General features: G+C 38.9%; 1 protein-coding gene across 1 annotated transcript in view; it reads left to right on the top strand.

Annotated features, from left to right (window-relative positions):
- The first annotated feature begins 574 nt into the window (after nucleotides 1-574).
- bcar3 (BCAR3 adaptor protein, NSP family member) overlaps nucleotides 575-15,560 on the top strand; it is a 44,030-nt gene continuing 29,044 nt past the window's right edge. The window contains exons 1-4 of the mRNA XM_072388983.1: nucleotides 575-755; nucleotides 9,091-9,286; nucleotides 9,521-9,775; nucleotides 14,989-15,031. Of these exons, the coding sequence (XP_072245084.1) occupies nucleotides 9,099-9,286; nucleotides 9,521-9,775; nucleotides 14,989-15,031 (486 nt within the window). The 5' untranslated portion in view covers nucleotides 575-755; nucleotides 9,091-9,098. The remainder of the gene's footprint in view (nucleotides 756-9,090; nucleotides 9,287-9,520; nucleotides 9,776-14,988; nucleotides 15,032-15,560) is intronic.

Raw genomic sequence — 15,560 nt, 5'->3', positions numbered from 1 at the left:
ACTTGTTTCATCTACGTTGCACTAGAAATTCAGGCATTTATTGCCTTCATTCCTTCCATGATGAAATTATATGTTTTAGAAACTGTCCATAATGATTTCAAACTATTGATGAACAGATTTTAGTTTCAACCAATGCTAGTTAAACTCCATTAGTCTTGAAAGGACCTTGTTGCTTAGACATGTCACAACCAGGCTGAGATCACATTGTTTTCATCCTTTCTCTGCTCTGCAAATAGCAACATTAGGTCACATCTAAATCTTCTTTAAGCACCAGACCAGTTGGTGGGGTTGGTGTAATAGGTGCCAAACAAAAGGACTCTGAGCATGAAATATGAGGCTGTGTGCAGAACGCATAAGAGAGGAGATGAGAGGAGATGAGAGGAGGAGGGGGAGGTTGAGAAGAGTGCAGCAAGGAGTTTTGTTCAGTGCTGGGAGGCAGGAGTTTGGGGGGAGAAGAAACAACTCGCCTGAAAAAGAAAGAAACTCCTCCTAAACACAGAGGAGCAGGAGGAGGGGCAGCGTGCTCGCAAATCACTCCCCAGGGAGAGAAAGAGGAGGGCGGGGCTTATGATTGTGCAGCGCTACTTGTTGTTGCCTGTCTGAAGGAGCATGAGTGTGTGAACTTTCCGCCGGTCAGCCAGTCAGTTATCAAGTCAGTCAAAGTATGAAAGGGAATAAGTTTCATAGAAGTACACAAGACTAAGAGCTGAATAAGGGCACAAATCAACAAACAGAAGAAGAGGCTACACTGACAGGTAAGAATTAATATACTCATGAGAGTGCATTTACATTCAGTATGTGTATGGATGAATGTTTGCATGAAGATAGCAGCGCAAACAGCAGAAACAGTTACCTTGATGGTGATTTCCTCGTGTGTGTGCATTTTTCATTTGTTTGCTTAGGATCATCCAAACGGCAAGTTAAGAATAGAAAATCTGTCTTTTTCTTGTCTGTGGCTGCTTTTCATTTCACTGCACTGCGGCGCTTTCTCTTCAGCTCTTTGCCCTCCATCCCTTGCTGAATTGTTTACAGCTTGCTGTGAGCTGCATTTACCCTGGGATTTTTGAGCATGAAGTTGCTCTCCCAAGGCACTGGGTGTAACTGTGGTTGTTGAGATTGGTGGTGTTCACTGTGGAAACCTCAGCAGGGAATAATTACATGAATTATGACAGATAAGATCAACAGCTTTTCTTTTATCTGATTGTTTCTTATCTAAGTGTGTTTGCTCAGTAAATATTTGTGTATCTTGGCCTATATGTTTAATACAGTTTTTTCTGTATAGATTCAATGAAAGATTAAACCTTATTGATTAAAGATCATATTTCTTTAACATGCACAACAAATGTGGTGTACCTACCAAACAAGGCTTCACTTTCTAACTCAGGATCATTTTGACAGGTTGAGTAAATGCTGCTTACACTGAAACTTTGACCTTTCAGTTATGAGAACACATCTTTAAACAGCAAGCCACCCACGAGATGATGACAGAGACAAACGTGTGCTCATGTGTGTTTGTGTGAGTCTGTGCTGTGTTCATACGGAACAACACTTGTATGCAGTAGGTTGTTACAGACATGTCTGTGTCATGTCTAAATTTCATAGTGAAGTTGATCAGGGCCAGTGAGACATGAGCTTTTAATTCATGCTGAAAGATCAGCTGTAAATGTATTGGTTGTGTACATCCAGGAAGAGCCAGACTGAATAATCCACCCATATATTTAATGACATATGCTTTTGCAGCACCAGTTGGAGCAACTACAACATCATCAAATAATGTCGAATAGGTGAAAGGTTTAAACACTTTGGAATTTCAATGCTTAAAATGTTTTGATTGAGTGTTTCAGAAAATAATCTGTATGTCACACTAAATCTGAAGCCATAAATCGCGTATCATAGCATATCAACACAAAGACTGGAAATATAGGGTACGGCTAGATTGGCTTTGTCAAAAGTTAAGATCAAAAACGATTTACCTGCAACCATGTGGATGCAGAAATGATCAAGTCAGGAAAGCTGTTTTCCCACTGTGTGAAGATAAGCTCATCCTCTGAATCTAGGTTCACACATTTCACAAACATGTCATTAATATCAGTCTAGTCACTGAACAAGAAAGCAGGTGTAATACATGTCCTTTGCCATGCTAACATCTGGGGGCTATCTTAAAATCTGAGAACCATGCTGTAATTTGAAAACTTCAGGATTACTTGTCCATCTGACTGGGCAGAAACAGAAATAATGAACACAACACCCACACTGGCTTTATATGTGCATTGTTTCTGTCCCTACATGTTCTTCTTTTATTCATCTCATCCCTAACACCTGACCCTTTTCACGAAAACAAGGACATAAGCTACGACTATGAAAGGTTTATTCTACATGGAAAGTAAATTAGACTTAGCTGGTTCTCAAGGTACTCTAGACAGAGAACCCCAACACGAGGAAGCACCTGGCAACAAAAAATTTAACTATTCATTTTACCATGCTACTACTGCTTACATGCACAAGAAGCAAAGCCAACATTTGACGAATTTGCCATTATTTCTGTATCCATCTGTATAATCAGTAAATAGTGTTCTGGTTTTCCAGGTGTTAGTGGATGGACATAATTTATACTAAAACATTTTTCTGATCTGTGATCTTTCTTTTATTTTTAACACAGTTTAGAATCAAATGTCTAAGTTTGGCTGTGGTCTCAACAGACCCTGTGTGACTGGCTCGCTGTGGGGTTATCAGTGACTGTACACAGACCTCATATTTCATCACCCTGTGGGTACGAAACAAGGGCACACGCTGAGGGAAGTTAGGTGTGAATGTGTGAGAAAGTTAGAGAGAGACGAGCACACAAAGATTTAGAAGTACGAAATGGCAGCTACTGCTGAGGGATTTAATAACAACTTCATTAATATGTTACACACACCATTCGCACACGTACACACATACATGCTGATGGGCCCACGCATAGAAGAGCGCAGCAGGACACCTCTCTCCCTCTTTCACAAAGGCTGGCTCGACATAGCAGTCATGTGACAGTTGTTCCCATTGTTCACTTCTGACCAGGGGTGGTTTTGCTCATGCACTGATGTGTATGTGTATATATGTGTGTGTATTAGTGTACATGCCATAGCAGGAAGTCAGTTAAAGTCAGCTAGAGGAAATCCCTCATTCTCAAGCAAGTTGATGTTTGTATTCGTCTTCCCTGTTGTGTGTATGTTTGCATGTAATTACAGACCAGTCTAGCAGCGTGTGCAATTTACCGTTGGAAACTTCTTTCGTGTAAACACATATTATTGTGTAGAAAGTGTTTTGAAAAAAAATCAGTGCTCATTTTGTATTTTGTAAATCAGAGGACTTATGGTTCCCTCTGTCAGATCAGAATTCCCAAACACACAGTTGGTTGTGGTTCTTGTGAATTAAGGCCTCTTAAGGACTCCTGCTGGTCCCTCAAACAGCCCAGTTTTTAAAACCCACCACTTCAGGAGATTAACAAAAGTGCTGTCTGACTCCTGACGGATGTGCAGTGTCGGCTGGAGACACAAGGAGTGAGTCTACATCACAATGTTGGACTAAATTCAACTGCATTTAATAAGAAAGTTGTGTTTTCAACCCTGTGAATCAAAGAGAAAGCTCAGGAGATCCCTTGAAAAGGAACAGGGGTGAGATGGACACATTTGCTTGATTGTTACTAATCCTCAATAATGAGCTGTTGTCTAAATGTTTATACTGCCATTTCCACTTCCTGTTCATCTACATTTGCTTCCCACCCAATGCAGTGTGTGTCTGTGTGTTCCCAACCCAAGGCCTTCAATATCGTTGTTGAAGAAACAAACTTCACTTCAGAATGTAGTGTCTGCTCTACCACGGTCAAGGAAAGCACATCTGATTGGTTTGGAGGTGTCCATTTAAATGTGTTTTTCTGCTGTAAACTTCCACATAAAAGTTATCTTTGAACCCCGGTTCTACACCATTAAACTGTTTCTCTGTTCACAAGTTTTGTCAACCTCTTCCATGACTAATCATGATACAAAATACTTCCCTTGACAATGACAGTTTTTATTACTTAAATTATTCCAGAAATTTTATATTTTTCTCAGCATCTTTTGCATAAACTGAAGATGACATCAATGAGACAAACAGGCTTAAACATAGTATATCTTAGATATATCAAGTTATCCTCACTGATCTACTGCATATGCCCACATGAGTCGAGTGGATAAATTGAGCTGTTTTATATAGACTTTCACAAAGATTTCGAGATTTGTTCATCTTTGGTGGAACATGCAGTTAAAAAAACCCGTACGGTAAAGTATTTAGAGTTTGTTGCTAAAAATAGAACCTGACTTTGAGGCAAAGGCAGAACTCATCCTCTAACAGAGAGTTGAGGTCAGCCTCTGCATAGTGTCACCACTCATGTGGATCAAGGTATTCTCAGTGATCCACAAAATAAAAACACAACTCTCCTTAATAATTAATCATTACTGCAGGTTTATTTAAGGACCCTGAGAAATGGCTCGACGTATTATCAGAATAGGACTACTGGGTTTGACTCAAACCTGGAGCGAAATAAGAAATATTTAGTTTATCATGAATAAATGCAAGCTGGGATGCTAATTCATTTAAACACTGACCCTGCATCTGGATCAGTTGCTCATATTATTTTACTCTTGAGATCAACTGGGAGACTTTTGTGAATATTCAAAACCTGATGTGTTCTAACAGTAAGTCATGTCTATATAGAACATGAAATGACTTTCGCGTTCATAAATCTAAATGCAAAAATAACCGCCTCTCAAATCTATGTTAGTGAATCCTATATTCCAAGAGTGTAATCTGAAAATTTGAAGGTGCAAATCTATACAGAAAATTAGTTGAACTGATGACAAACAAGTGAGAGAACACTAAACATTGCTTCCACTTTTATAGCTTGGTAAATGGCAATGGCATGTGCGATTAGGTCTTAATATAGAAAATAATAGACTTGGTGGAGGAAATTCCAGCACTCATTTGTATGTATGTGTGATGCAGAGTGAGTTGCCTGGTGGCTGAACAGCTGTAGGGAGGAAAGTAAAAAGAAGCGGTGGGGGATAAAAGTGTATTATTATAAGAAGTGGAAGGACAAAGGAAAGAAGGAGACAAATCAGGAGGCAATAGAAGAGCTGACATCATGATGGACAGACAGCAGGAGGGAGAGGATGTCTGTGGAGGGGGACAAGATTAAAAGAGAAAGGGAAAGATGGATGAGAATGGCTAGAGTCAAAGGAGAAAGGAGGGACTGAAATAAAGCAGAAATGCGGATTAAATGGCTTGGAAAGAGTAGATGGAGAGGATGTAGAATGACAAAAATAGAAAGAATTAAAAAGGGAGAGAAGGACTTTGCACACTTTCTTAGAAATGACTTCCTGTAGCTCTTAACATGAATAATTTATTTAAAAGATTGATCAACAGTATAAGTGCAAAGTGTTTGTCTTTTTTCTTAGTGAGAGTCAGTGCTTTCTCCACTGCAGGGGAGTGTGTGTGTCTGGCAGATGGTCAGGACCACACACACAAATATACGCACACAGAGAAATAAATGCACACACACAGTTGAATCCCTTAGGGCCTCATAATAGGTGCTCCTCCTGTAGTCGTTCTGCCCCTCAGAGGAATCTACACTGACCCAGCATGCCTTAGTAGTTCTTTTACAGTGTCTGTATTTGTGTGTGTTAAAACTTCACTTGTCACACTCAAGAGGCCTGAACTGGCCAGCTTTTCTCTAAAGCTGTATTTGCATTTTTATTGACATTCATCATTGCCAGCTGCTGACTCTATGACCCCCTGCTTGAGTCTACTTAGTGTTTTGTTCCATTTTGGAACAGATTTAAAACTACCAAAGTAGCCACATTCACCAATATCCAACACTTTTTGACTTTTTAATCAATATACTCTCTCATTTGAAACATCTATTCGGGTAGTAGCCTCTCCAATTTAGACTGGCGCTGACTGTTGCCTTTGCCGATTAAAATGACAAACATCAGCTATAACTTATGATGCAGTAACTGGCCAAACAGCATGTTAAAAAGACTTAGTTTTGCTTTACAACTTCACTTTTCTGAATATTTTACAATTTTTCAGATAATTTTGCTGGATTTTCAAACTGCATTTTTTTTATTGTATTCAATGTACCTGACTGCTACCACAATTTAATTTTCCACTGGCGTTCATTAAAGTCATCAGTCTGTCTCTGCCTTTCTGTCTGTCATAATGCCATCACACTCCTACGCTCTTCACACACCCACTCTACATGGATCATCTAACACATCTTATTTGCAGAAGACCATGAAGAATACTATTTTCTCCAATTAAGTACTACATAATGCCAAATGTCTCTATAACTTATTATCACCAGACTGTCTTCTCATTAACCTTATACATAATGCTTAATACATACACTACCAATCCAAATTTGTTTCATTATATAGATCTGCATTAGTTGTTACAGATCAGATCAGATTTTTCACTATGAGAATTAATCCAACATATAAAGCAACATATCTGCTTAATTGGTGGATGAAGTTGAGAATATTTGTTTAATCTCTCTGTATTTAGCGCAACCCTATCCTCTTGTTTATACACTGCTGTATTTGTATTAAATGGCTCGAACCAAAAAAAACTTGAGGTTACAATCACATATTTTTCATTTTGGATTTAATTCATACCCATCAATGATTAAGATAAAATGTTGATACATGATTCAATGTTATCTGTTTATTTACATGCATATAGACATTTTATTGGAACAGATGTGACGTGCAGAAATGATGATAAGTCATACGTTTGTTTATGGTTTTTGTTCTTTTTTGTGAACTTTTTTCATGTTACAAGCATTTGATCATGTCAAGCTCTCAAGAATTTGTCAAAATGAACCCTCTGCAGAGTGGCACAGAACAATGCTTCTGCTTGGCTATTTAAAATTGATAAATTAGTCTTTGTGTGTGTGTGTGTGTGTACCTATTATTTGCTTCTGACTGCATTTCAGAATTTCTGTTTTTGAGTTCATACGCTCACATAAATCTGAACAAAAAACACTTTTATCTTGTATTTATTGGTGACTAGCTTGTTAACTAAGAATATTGTACATGTAACCAGACAATTTTGCTTTTAGAAAGCATATTACATCACATTTGTTGGACACTAGTTGCTTACACAGGTCTCTGTGCACACAGATAAAGATTGGATACTCAGCTTCTCATTCTGCTCCTGGCAATATAGAGGAGTGAAATTCCTATTATTAGTAAAGGTCTTTTGTTATTGTCATGCACATGTTTAAAAGTAGTGTGACTTCTGCACACAGTTTAGTTGGTTCAGTTTTTTTTCAGTCCGCTCAGTTTTTACACTATATGAAGAAATGCTGAGCAAGTTTAACTGCGCCAATTTAATTGTATTCAATTTCATCAGATTAAGTGAAGTAATTGATTCATGTTAACATATTCATCTCTAACCGTCAAACCTTTTTGGCATTTAGTAGTTTTCTGAAAACACAAGTCCTCTTTCTTTGAAATGAAGTAACCATGTTGATCCCCTTGGTTCCTAACAGTGCCTCTTCATCTGAGATGACTGCATCTGGTAAGGCTGCGACACAGTACAGTGCTGCCTACTTTCTCTGATCACTATCAGGTTGTTCAAATCGAGTCACAATAACAACAAGCATAGTTGTTGAGGTCAGATTCTTGTGTTTGATAAGATTAGGAGTAGGGAGTGTCCGTTGAATCCATCCTGCCAACATGTTCATCATCTCATGATATGTTAGTTTGTACAGTGTGACTAACTGCTGCACACTGAGTGATTCAGAGCAGATGATAGAGTGCTGTCCAGTCATCATCACACAGCAGGGGAATTTATGAAGAACCTGTCTCCTGTTTTCCAACACTGCCAAGCTATCTGTCTTGTTCATCACTGTGTATTTTTATCTGTGGTGCCTGCATCATCAGACAGGAGCCGCAAGAGCAAATATAACGTTCCGTGGAGTCAAATGCAGCTATTTTCCACACTTTTTCTTGAACAGAGTCTGGTTTTAAGAATGTTTCTGAAATATAAGATATCTTAAGAGTTTTCTAATGGAATGATGCTGTCACTAAAAACAGACCTGACATTGAGGCAGAGGGTTAGACCTCTATTCTTTGTTCTCTTACATCCACAGAAGTCAGCCTTCTGTCTGATTTTAAAATCCTTGGCTGTGATCCTTTAAAATGTGTAACACTGACAGCGAACTCAAAGCTGTATGTTTGAGTCAAGTAGGAGAATATCCCAGGAGAATAAAGGGCTCAGACCTTTGCCCTTTATTGTAACTAATTAGTTAGATTTTAAGCTACCGGTTTAGTGTTTGGATTGTGTTTGTCATTAAGTATTGTGCTTTTTTTAAACCACTACAAAGTGCCATAAAATATAATCAGTTGCTCCTTGCTACATACTATATGCTCCTTGCTAGAACTATATATCTCACATTTGATTGAGCATTGTTGGACACATCTTTGGTTTAGCTTCCAAACTTCTCATTCAAGCTGTGACACTAAGAGAATAGTTTTTTTAACCTAATGATTTTTCATTTGTACAAACATCAAACACTATTTACATGAAGTGATTACAGAAAGGAGTGTCACTAAATCAGTCATTCACATGACATTTTTATAGACCAGCGAGTTACAAATACTTGTATAACATTATGTAATGACAACTTTCTTATCCATCTTGGCAATGTGTTGGTGTGTATTTTCATCACTTGAGAGTGCATGAGACATTGTATGACATGTGAGTGTATTTGGGTGTGGTGACTAGAGCAGCGACGCTCCTCATGTGTGTATCATGTATCAAATGTTTAATCAAAGTTAGTGTTATATGTCAGTTTGTGTTTGTGTGTTTCAGATCATATATCTTTATTGCAGAATATTACATGTAATCCTTCTGCTTTGTGTTCCCATTGTTACATAACTGTGCCCTCTGACTTGCTTTTCTTCTTATATTTAGTAGCTCATTAAGATATATAAAATATTTGTTCATTTATTATTAAGATATGTTTAATTTCTGTCAGACTGCTTATGTCTGTGTGTATTCTTCCAGAGTTGAGGATGATGGCTGAGGGGCGTTTTGCTAGTCTGCCCAGGTCCCTCCATGCACACCACACCCTCGGAGGAACTGCTGCTCACCCTGAAGTACCAAGATCCTCCATTGGTGCCCCCAGCAGTGGCACCTGCTCCTCTAGGAGGCTCCAGGCTTCTCTCGCCACTTCCATGGACCTCCTTAGCTCCAGACCTGGGTGAGTTTGACAACCAATAGTCTTCAGTGAGGCATGGCAAAATTTTTGGTTGAACTGATATAACTTCTTAAATATGACAAGTCCTTGACTCATAACTTAGTACTTCAAATATCAGTGAGCACCATCAAATGAAACCAAACGTTTGTACATAAGAAAACATTGCAGAACCTACACTTAGACTTTTGTAAAAAGAGTTTTAAAAACATTTTTATGCTTTTTGTTTCCTTGCTGCAGTGTCTCTGCAGGGCAGTGTAGCAGCTCATCGGAAATTCCCGCTGCAGCCTGCCAGCCAGTCTCGATTCATGGTACTCTGCCTCGTCGCAAGAGGGGAGGGGCCAACTTCACTTCTAGGAACTACACTTGGGAGCCTAAAGCCAATCACACACAGCCCTTACTTTGTGGGAATACATTACTGCCTTCTGGGCACATCCATCAACCCATGACATCCCAGCTGGTACAAAATATCAATGATGACTTCCACAGTTACAGGTAAACACATGTACAAACACAGAAAAATATCAATAATATGTCTGTTGTTGTTGTTGTTGTTTTTTAGTTTTAACCTGGGATTTGTTCTTGAACGTTCAGTGTCCGGCTATGAGAGCAGTCTTCTTATCCACTTAGGTTTATTCAGTTGATGTATATATACACATGGAAAATAAAACAGGAATCAAAATTAATATTGCCAAAAAAAGAAAGAAAGAAAAAACATGTCTTGAATTATGGATTCACGTGTGTGTTGCCTGTTGGCTAAATAGGTGGTTCTGAAATTTCTCTTTTAGCTTGTTTATTTATGGACAACAGCTGCAGAGGTCATCATGGGTATAACCTTACTGTGCACTTTCACTCCATCAATCCAAGAGGCCATTTTCTGCTCAACAGACTATCTATCAGACATTTTTTATTGGATATAAAAAAAATAAAGATGGATGTAATGTAGTGCCATGTCACTATTAACAATACTTTGACATAGCTGAATGTTGATCAGTGTAGACTCGTCATCTTGTACATCTGTAGTAGTTAGTTTGACCAATTACCAACCTGTTACACTGCGTTTCCAGCCAACTCCATGGAGTGGAGGGATTCTATGGTTTGAAAGCTGGCAACATCTGAGGGAAAGCTTTCAATATATTCAGAATGCTCATCTTCAAAGGGAAAAGTGAGAGTTTGGAGTTGAATGAAGTGAGGTGAGATTGTAAATGGAGCCCTGGGGGGTGTAGCAGTTAGCTCAACTTCAGAGAGAACATGCATCCACACAGACCTCATTCCTCATCATGTCCTCCCATCTTTCTGTCTCTAGTGTAGAGTTACAACAGACTGTATCTGATATAGCCAGCCTTGTGTGTATATTTGTGTGTATGTGTGTGTCTGTCAGTGCGTGCTTGAGGCCCCTAGCAGTTGGGTTACCTTTGTAGGTCAGGGTGTGGCAGGACTGATCAGAGATTACTGTGAACTCTTTTGTCTGTTCCCTCTATCTCTTTGCCTCCTCGTTGGATCAATTTCATATGCTGCTGACATACAGCAGCACAATTTGTCCGGGTCAAATTCAACCTGTGCAGGTGGTTAGATAGTAAACAGCATCATACATTCACTGTATGACAGTGTTTGAACCAAAAAGCTGCAATATTTGTGTAGCTTTATAATTGTTGCGTTGATCAGTCCTACATTTAAAATGCTAACATCTGTAAAATGATAAAATCTGTAAAATGTAGATATTTAAAAAGATAAGGGAGTTCTGCTTTAAGGTATGCATTCACTGGCCAGCCGGTCTTGACTTTCCATTGCTCATACTGCCAGATGACCTGTGGCCCCTGACCTTATGTTGCACTAGCTCCCGATTGGTCAGTTTGTCTGTCTCTTGACCTCTGCGGGCAGCTTGAAGACCACCAGTAGAGGAGGTGGAGGGGGCGGCAGAGGCAAGGGAGGACAGCGGAAAGACAGAGTGGAAAGGAGCAGTGTGCAAAATGAGTGACCAGAGTGAGGGGAGTGCAGAGATAGAGAGATACTGATTGCTGATGCATATTTCTTCTTCTTTTGTCATGATTAATAAGCTGAAGTTAGAACCGTCCTGCACCATCTGAACTCCACATTTATTTGTAACTATGTTTTGGTTAAACATTGTAAGGCCAAAACAGACCAGAACCAAACCTTACTTAAAATGCTATTTCATATTTTAGAATTCATAACATTTTGATATAACTCAAATTGCAAAAGATTCATATGTTAATCGAATAAAAATCAGTGCATGGATATAAGTGATCATTTATTGCCCCTTAACATTGGGATGGACACTTCAGCGCTTCAAATCAAGAGGACCTTTTATGACAGAGATTTAGATCTGGCTAATCGAAAGAAGAAATAGAGCAAATCAAAAGCACACATTTCCAGTGGTGCTGTAATGAAACATTTCAAAATGCCATAAAGTTAAGCCCTGGAAAAGTATTTGCCTTGCATTGTCTCAGTGCCAGTGTTGTTACCAGATTCCCACAACTCGCTTCTAACAGGTTTTTACTTTGTAGCATACGCACACGTGAAAAGTGACAAAATGTTCGCTCAAATATGTCTCTATTTGTTTAGAATTAATAGATTTTATTTGTTGTTCAAGACATTGCACAAATCCTAAGATGGAGCTCCTCACACTTGTGCTGTAACTCAAGTCCAAATACAAGACACCAACATCCTTTGCCACTTTGTGCTGACAAAAGAGGAAAAGACTCACATTAAAAACATCAGAAAAAAGCAAACTGTTAGTTTTATTTTGTGTGTGTCCAGAGCAGTTTAGGTGCTGTTTATATGTTCATGTTGCATCAGCATGCTGAAAGTGTTTTATCGTTTATCTTGTTATTCATGGCCCACTTTAGAACATCTTGGTAAGCTGAGACTTGCAGTTAAATTTATGTTCCCTGACCCATGTCTTATTTCCTGTCAGTTCTTAAAGAGAAAGACGGATTTATTTAATCTCATTTTTCACATACTGGTAGTTAAACTGTGCTATGAAAAAAATGAAGCGTAGTTTGGACTCAAATTCAGACTACTGATCTGTATAAAGGAAACACACTGACCTCTATGGGCTGCCTGCAGATTCTACATGCCGCTGTCAACGCTCTCATTGCTTTCACTGCCTGTCCTTGTCCTTCCTTTCCCTCCTACATACACACACATATGGTTTCTTCCCTGACTAAAGTCAGTTGTGGTTATGCTGAGTATTGTGTGGTGAAGCACAAAGAACAACAGTAGCCAGAAAAAGACTGTGGCGAGCGCAGCCTGCTTCTGTCTTCCCTCTCTACTCTTTTATTTTTTATCCTCTTACTTGCCTCAGCTCTTTCTTTCACTGCCACTGACTGTGTTACAGATTGGTTTTGTGGTTGTACAAGCAAAAGAATTCAGTGTATGATGCTGTCTTAGCTACAGGGGCTGAAAAAGACAAATATGGTCAGTTTGTGTAGTTTGAAATGGCTGTGACCAGTCATCTCAAACCACTTTGTTTAATTATTTTAGCTAACATTATCAGGAAATTATCAGGATTAAAGGGTGCATCAAGATAATTTCCCTGGTGACTTTTTAGATTCAGAATTTTTATCAGCTTCAGTAATGTTACTCAGTTTGTGAGCCTGACCTTTGACTTGCCTGGGTCAGAGGATGAAAAGAGGGAATTTCCCTCAATTGCAACTCATTTAGCCCAGAGGGATTTAAATGGGTGTTGTCTGTCTGTGGTGAATCTCTTTGCACCCTCACATTGGAGAGTCTGGCCCGGGTTTCGAGGGTCAGGTGGTTGTTGTAGTAGATGTTTTAGTCCTTTCAGTCCAACCGAGCAATGACCCCAGAGAAGAATAACACATACAGAATAACAACAGTAAAAAGTCTATGTCAAACTGAGACCACAAAAAATATCAACGATGACAAATATTAAGTTCCTAACTGTGGCACACTGTTGTGTGCTGACTGCTATATGCTAAATGATGGTCAAATATATGAGAATCAGTGCTATATTCTTTTCATTAAAGTGTCTCCATAAAGTATCAATTTCTCAGATCTGGATTCTTATAAAAATGTGATGAGTGAAAGCTGCATTTTTTTACTTTCTAATATATTTTAGATCAAACAGATCAAAATCAAATTCTTCTAGACAAATTAACTAATTCTGTCGGTGATATACTGTTGCAGCTAAATAAACCTTTATTTACATGTTCAATAACAGATGCCTACATAGTTTAGAATGAGAAAAATCTTTCTGTTGTTCATGTTTTGCTTTACTATTTGAAAATAGACTCTATTATATGCACATATTGTTTTTATGTAAAAAATTCAGCATATATAATCAGCATATTTGCTGCCTAACCCTAACCCTGGTGGTATCACATGCAGTAGTTCAGCCAGCAACAACCAGTGTTCCTGCTGTTCAGAGGAAAGCTCAGGTTATTTGTGTTGCTGCACTGTTGGGGAGGGCAGGATTTTTTGGATAAGTGAACAGCCACTTCCTTGGTTCTTGGTGAGCTAGAATCTGTTGTAGGTCCTAAGGCTGACAGAGAGGCTTGAACACTGTATGTCCAATCAAAGGACTTGTTGTGAACTGAGACCTCTGTTTAGTTACATAAGTAAGTCCTACTCATTATTTGAGGCCATATTAATACTGAGTGGGCTTACAGCTAAACATACTTGGTTGGTAAGTATTGGGCTATGCTAATATTCCCGTGGGAACACCATTGCAGGCTTAAGGGATTTAAACTACCAACATTGCTAATGTAGCCAGGGATTTGACGTAATTACCTTTTTCACTGAGCCCCTTGATGTAAGTCTGCTGTAGAGAGAGAAGCTGAGCTGCAATAATATTCTAAAATACCAATGTTTTAGTCAAAAACGGAGATGGCTCGAAATAATGGAGTATACACAAGTGGGTTTCTCTGAGAGGATCAATAATCAAGATGTGAAATGCAATATTAAAAATGTGATGTTGTGTGCCATGCAATTTTAATAACAGAGTGAGATGAGAAGAAACAGACCAAATATTGAGAATGCAAAAAAAGAAAAAAGAAAGAAGGCAAAGTAAGAAAAAAGCTGCTTTTTGTGTGTGTGCTCTAGCCTCTCTGTGAAATTGTCAGTGGACTCAGAATGGTAGGCGTGTGGCTGTGATGTCTGTTATGGTGGGGGAGGAGAGAAAGGGTGAGGGAGGAGGCCAAGTCAGGCAGTCAGAGAGTGAACATGTTTACCACTATATACGAGAATGAAAGAGTGAGAGACAGGCAGTGAACAGGACAGAGAAAGGCCAAGACTGAGTTTTAAAGCGGTTCAGTGTGAGGTTTGGTTTCATTTGACGTTTTTCTTACTTAGAAACCCACTCTTAAAGTGGTACCTGTTGAAATTTGAGTAGTATTACCGTTACTCTCATCTTTAGTGCAGATTTGCCCTCTTGGTCTCGCCTATAGATGACATGGACACGTGTTTGGACCCATGAAATCCATTTAAAGCTTCAAAAACATGCCACACCGCCACTGAACCTTGTCGTCTTCCAATAAGAACTGAGTGAGGCCAAAGAAGCAACATCAGCATCAATTAGCGACCTACCAGAACTCATATTTAACACAAACAGCTCTTCAGTTTATTTTGGGTAGAAATAGGAACCAAAGGTCAACGTGCAGTTCTTTGGGTCCCACTGGCCAGATGTGTTCTTTGAACCGGACTTTGTCTATGTCTTTCTTTCCCAGGGACCCTGCAGCCGCCCTGGATGCAGCAGTCGACTATGTTAAGGTAGGAAAAACAGTTGTGTTTTTGGATGCTGTTGTTTAAGGTGCATTGACAAAGCTTTTACAGCTGAAACTACTAGTACTACTATTAGTGGTGGCTGTAAATTTGACCAGATTCAGATGGGCTTGCATTATGAAAAAAGCCATGTTTCACAGAATCAAGTGTTTCTAACTTTTTTATGCACACAAAACACAATTTAATGTGTTAGTACATTATACATAGGACCAGGAACTGGCTGTAATAAGGTAAGACATGCAAATGTAATAAGACATGTTAGGTTTTACTCACTGAAGTGCAGGTGAACTCATTAAGTAATATTAGGGAAAGTTAAAAGTGATCCTGAGTGTTACATAAGACCTCAAGTCCTGCTCACAACTGTGAAAATGCTGCAACTCTAAAGTAAAAACATGTGAAATAAATCTGAAAAGATTTATTAAGACAATGGCATTGTATTGAACTGAATTGAACACATCTGACACTTGATATGAAAAAGCAATCGTCTCTTTCCCCATCTTTGGAGATGTTAATCCAA

Source organism: Leuresthes tenuis, unplaced genomic scaffold (genome assembly GCF_036924035.1).
Source record: "Leuresthes tenuis unplaced genomic scaffold, fLeuTen1.0.hap1 SCAF_7, whole genome shotgun sequence".
Lineage (NCBI taxonomy): Eukaryota > Metazoa > Chordata > Actinopteri > Atheriniformes > Atherinopsidae > Leuresthes > Leuresthes tenuis.
The sequence above is the reverse complement of the archived record's forward strand: the minus strand, read 5'-3'. Positions and strand labels throughout refer to the sequence as shown.